This window comes from Stegastes partitus, unplaced genomic scaffold (assembly GCF_000690725.1).
Source record: "Stegastes partitus isolate 25-593 unplaced genomic scaffold, Stegastes_partitus-1.0.2 Scaffold7, whole genome shotgun sequence".
NCBI lineage: Eukaryota > Metazoa > Chordata > Actinopteri > Pomacentridae > Stegastes > Stegastes partitus.
Genome location: NW_007577738.1, coordinates 1,987,531 through 1,993,530, shown reverse-complemented (window position 1 = coordinate 1,993,530; position 6,000 = coordinate 1,987,531). Strand labels below are relative to the sequence as shown.

At 38.9% G+C, this 6,000-nt stretch overlaps 1 protein-coding gene across 1 annotated transcript in view; it reads right to left on the bottom strand.

Moving 5' to 3' along the window:
* znf385b (zinc finger protein 385B) overlaps window positions 1-6,000 on the bottom strand; it is a 50,630-nt gene that overhangs the window by 10,854 nt on the left and 33,776 nt on the right. Inside the window, exons 4-5 of the mRNA XM_008282522.1 lie at window positions 3,041-3,177; window positions 2,741-2,851 (exon numbers count right to left, since the gene is read on the bottom strand). Coding sequence (XP_008280744.1) covers window positions 2,741-2,851; window positions 3,041-3,177 — 248 coding nt within the window. The remainder of the gene's footprint in view (window positions 1-2,740; window positions 2,852-3,040; window positions 3,178-6,000) is intronic.

Sequence of the window (6,000 nt, the reverse complement as noted above, 5' to 3'; positions counted from 1 at the left end):
TTATTATTATTATTTTAAAATATATTTTTAAAATCCATTTTTATTTTCTTGATATATATACATACATAATTCTCTTTGCTATTTGATCAGCTCAAATAGCAAAAAGAAATAAAAAAAAAAATGCATATCAAACAAGAGCTCACTTAGAATCACCAAAATCTCCCCATGTCTCAGAGCAAGAAAAAGAGAATTATCATATTTTCACCTTTACTTGAACAAATCATTTGGGGGGGAAAAAAAACCCCAAATCTAAGATTAACACTGTGATATTTATATGCAACAAATTCTGAAAAACTTTTGCAACTCGGTGCAACTGAGAAGTCCCAACTGAATCGGCTGCAACGAACAGTCATGACAAACATTCAGCAACTTGTCAGCTGAACACAGGCTGTGTTTACACAAAGCAGATATGTGACAAATATAGAAACAAATTAAAGACTGAGAGGAAAATAAAACATATTTTGGCAATAAAATAAAGCAGCATAGCTCAGAAATAGTATACAAAACTTTATGTGCAGAGTCATGTGAAAAATGTAAATAGTAACTTGTGGGTACAAATGTTGTTCATGTTAATTCCGTTTCTTTTTTTGGCTTTTTAGGCTGATGGGAAAAACGTGTATTTCTTCAAATATTAAGTCATACACTAAAGCACTGGACAAACTTTACATTTAACCTGATGATGGTGCTAAATGAAAGAATGATAACCAAAGTTACTGAGATTCATGCTTCACAGACCATTTCAGTCTCCAGATGTGGTGAATAATCGGATGGAAATAATCTATATGCATTAACACCTCATCAACACATCACATGGCAGGTGGAGTCTATGCATCAGGAGAGTCCCTGTGATTGGATGGAAATGGACTTTCCTGATGCAGAGTAATGATGAGTCCTGGTAAACAGATGCACTCCACTCTGTAAGCGCTGCTCATGTCTGGTGTCATCACAAGCCCAGAGTAACAGTGTGTGAGCATATTGTATCAAACCTTTGAATTAACAGTGTCCTCATGTGACTGTCTGGGAGCTTCATGACTCAACTTTTACTCAGCATATTAGACTTCCCTCCTCTGCGTCCTCCTCAGCATTAATTCCTGTTTTCATGTTCACTCATGAATAATTTTTACCAGCTCATAAATTAGTCACGTTTGATTGGCATATCGCTAATGAGGCGGCTTCAAACCTCTCAGCAGTTCTGAATGAGCCGAGTGTCATTTACGCAGCACCGTGTTATTACAGCGTGGAGGGGCTAAGTGTTACACCTGATTATGCACGCCTGCCGTGTTCTGGAGACACCTGACAAAATAATCAAAAACAAACAAGCAAGCCTCGCCAGGTATCACATATCTCAGCTGCATTAAGCCCCATGAGATAATATTTTCCTTAATGCTTCCATGCAGACAAACATTTCAGACAGTCAAACATTTTCTGTCAAACGTTTAACTCTGTTTGCATCTAGAGGCGGGAACGGGGTTGTTAGAGGTGATAACTGATACCTTGGTTCCAGCTACAGTTTGGACAGTGAGAACTCATTTTCAGGATCAAAACTTGCAAAAATCTTTTTTAAGTATTCACTTAAATTGTTATCTAATATTAGCTACCAAGCTTAGTGTTATTTTTAGAGTCCTGTGTTGAATTAAATTCTGATTGCTTAAAGCTAATTTATTCCACAAGGTCTAGGTGCTAATGAGCTAGAATTTGTAGGATAAAGTGTTAATGTTACCCAGCAAACATGTTAACGTATTAATAAGTAGCTATCAGCCACATCATTAAAACTATCTTCCTGATATTGTTCCTCTTCAAGCTGCCCAAACAGCTCTGACCTGTCAAGGCCTGAACTCCACGGACCTCTGAAGGTGACTGTGGTGTCAGTTACCAAAACGTCAGCAGCAGATCCTTTAAGTCCTGATAGTTATGAGTTGGGGCCTCCATGGATTGGACTTGTCTTTCCAGCACATCAGACATATGCTCGATGGAACTGACTGATAGCTGAGGAATTTGTAGGCCAACGCATCACCTTGAACTCTTTGTCTTCATACCAGTCCAGAACAATTTGGTAGGGAGTGTTGTTCTGGTGAAACAGGCCTTTGTTGTACTTGTTCAAGGTCTGCAACAATGTTTTGGTAGGATTCCAGGACCCCAGGTTTGCCATTGTGCATCCTGTTGCCATCTCTTTCCCAGTTAAACGACGCAGAATCACTCGACCATCCACACAGTGTAAAAGAAACGTGACTTATCAAATCAGGCCTACTTCCATTGCTCCATAGTCCAGTTCTGACGCTCACATGCCTGTTATAGGTACTTTGCTGGGTGGACAGGATTGAAAATAGACACTCTAACCGATCTGAGGCTGCACAGGCCCACGAAAAGCAAGATTGGATTAGCATTAAAGTTTTCAGCAGTTTGTGTCTCTGTATTTCTTCTGTGGGATCCGACCAGACGTGCCAACGAACCTTTGCTCCTTTCTTGTACTGGATTTTTACAAACCACTACAAATTGGGAACAGTCACAACCACTACAATCTGGCCCAAATCATTAGGCTTCCCGTTTTTCCTGCTGTAATCGCATTAACTTCAAAAACTGACTGTTCACTTGCTGCCTATCATCTCCCACTTCTCAGCAGGTGCCATCGTACCAAGATCATCAATGTTATTCCCTTCACCTGTCAGTGGTTTTAATGTTATGGCTGGTTGGTGTATACGCTTGTTTATCTCCCAACAACAGCAACAAAACACATACTCACATCAGAGTTGAACCTCAGCTGGCAGACGTTACAGGAGATGACCTGTTTCTTTTTGGGTACCATGGTGACACCAAAGGTGTGGTTGATGACAGCTTTCTGTACCGGGTCCATCTGTAGGAGACACAGAGGTGAGAGGTACACAGAGGTCAGGGGTCAGCAGGCCGCTCTGGATTGGTTGAATACTGATGACAGGTGTTTTTGTGACATTCATTCTGTGCTGCCTGAAACAACATCAGCCTGTCATCGTTAACAACACACACACACACACACACACACACACACACACGTGCGCGGGCGTACCGTGTTGAAGTTTGGGAAAAGTCCAACCGGAGACGTTGTCTCAACAGGAAATGACAAGAACGGTTTCATCATCACTGAGGGACCGGTGGCACCTATAAGTCCAGGTAACGCACCGCCCACTGCACCACACCCACCTCCTGGGAACACAGAGAAAATACATTCACAATCAACATACAACAGAAACAGATAACTGATTTCCAAACACCAGGAACACGCTCAGAACAAAACACTGAAGTTTGTTTTGCAAGTTTTCTGTTGTTAATAGAGAGTTTCAGCTCATGTCAGTTGTATTTATATAGCCTAAAATCACAAATCTGCCTCAAAGGAATGCTGAACTAACGCCACCATTCACACATCATGAAAATAGGAAGATGAGCACAACTTCACATTATTACAAATTGGGAGCATTAACACATTATTCCAAAACAAATTTGCCAACAGCTATACTTGTAATCACACCATATAAATAAAGATGAACCTGCGTCAGGTGCTTATTTAAAATCAGGTTACATATTTATAGTTTCATATCGAGAGGCGTTTTGCTCCTTTTGGCTTAATCATTTGTTTAAATTTGTGTTTTATTTATAAAAGGCTGCTAGTGATGATGATTCTGCAGCCATTTTGCCAGCAGTTATTTAAGTTATTAGTCATTTGGACCTGAAATCACATCTATTTAGTCACGTAGACACTTTTATCCAAACATTTGGGGAATAGGTTTATAAATACTGCCTGTACGCTAATGCACACACACACAAAATTAACCTAAATCCTATTTAACACCTGAATACTGCACCAACGCTACATACATTAACGCTAATGAGTTATAAGATAAACACTAGTATGAAGAACAAGATTTGTATTAATATTAGCAGGCCAGGAAATGTATCTAAAACTGGTACACTAGCTTGAGCCTCTACAAAGATATCAGTGACAGATACAGACGTTTCTTGGCAAAGCCTCCAACAAACAAATGAAGACATCCATCTCTGATTTTCATGGTGTTACAACCTCGAGACCTGAGCAGCTGATCTGCTTTACATTAACATTATGAAGAACATATGGAGCTGCAGCTGCTGCAGGCAGTGAAAGGTAATAACAGAGAGAGAAAAAAGAGAAGAAGGAAGCCAATGAGTGGCTCGTGTAATGAGTCCATATGTCCGGTTGCCACAGGGGCAGTCAGAGCTGCTCTGTACATCTCAACTCCCACATCTCCATTTAAAGAGGCAGAAAGTACATTGACTGTGGTATGTACAATTAGCTCCAAGATAACCACGCCAACGGTCATTCACATGCCGCCATACAGGACTATTAATAAATAAGATTATAGTGAAACTATTAAAAATAACTGCATCTGATGTGATCACAACCTAAATCTTTATCTACATCACTGCACAAATTTAAAAACATATTATTTTTGAGGCATTTACACAACTGGTGAGCAATGTAAGGAAAACTTGCGAAGAATCTGAAGTATGAATCTACCTGCCGGCGGCTGCGTTTCTTCCCCCATTACATATGAGGAGGAGTTACATATACGTACACGGTTTACAGAGAGTAGATCTGAGGTAGAGGAGTGTATTTCTTTTATCTGCGTATGTTGATAGTTGAAGCCCTGCAGTGAATTCTTTCATAACAAGAGGCTGTGGGTGGAAACACTGATGGCAACTGAATCAGCCCTGACAGAGGAGGAAGAGGAGGTGGAAAAAGAGGAGGAGGAGAAGTTTTGGTCTTGCTGGTTTTGTCCATCTGTCCTACTTAACTTAGGTAAACCTTTTATATTCCAGTTGAAATACACCATAAACTAATTGTAAATGCCCTTTAATTCATTCCTTTCTCAGTGTAACTGCACTGCACTCTAACCTATTTTCACACTCCAGCCCACTGTAATGTGCTAACTGATTGTAATCCGTCCTAAATTAACTGTGACCCTCTGAAGCTAATTATGAATTGAATATAACCCATTTTAATTGTGCTACAGCTTATGCACACTATTCCAAATGCCATTCCAAAGCACCTCATATCCGTATAAATAGTTTGCTATAATTAACTGCATTGTAAATGAGCCATTACCCATTATAACCTATTCTATTAAATACTAAATAGGTATATACTGTATAAGTAATTAAAGACCACTGGAAACTCATCATAACATCTTTTAAATTCTCTACAATCCATTCAAATTCATTATAACTGTTTTAAAAGTCATCCTTACTATGTCAAATGACCTAATACCCTTTATGATCCATTCTAATATACTCTACCTCACTATACAATTTCAAATGCGATTTAGCCCATTTGAAACCTGTTCTATAACATTTTTAATATCCCCCTGGATCATTAATATACTTTAATAGACCCCTTTCTAAATGCAACATCACTCATTCGAGACAGTTTCAGTTTCAGAACAATCCATAACCCAATCTATGCGCCATACAACCCATCCTAGCCCAGTCTAATTGCCTTATAGTTCATCCTAACTCAAAGTAAATGCCTTAAAATCATCTTAAACCAATCTAAATGCCTTAATAACCATCCTAACTCAGTTGAAATGCATTATAATACATTATCACCCTATGTAAATGGCTTCTAACCTATTCTAAACCAATTTAAACACTTTCTAACCAACCCTAACCTAAACTAAATGCATTTTAACCTATTCTAAACTGCTTACAACCTCTCCTAATCAAATCTATGTTGCCTTATATCCCATCCTAGATCATCTAAATGCTTTAAAACCCATCCAGATCCAATCAAAAACAAACCACCCTAGCCCAATCTAAAGAACATATAAATCATTCAAACCCAATGTAAATGCACTGTGACCCATCCTAACTCAATCATAATGTACTCTAATCTGTTCCAACCCTATCTAAATTGCATATAACTCCTCCTAACACAATCTAAATACATTGTAATCTATCCTAACCCAATCTAAATTACTCAGAACCCATCCTAACCTA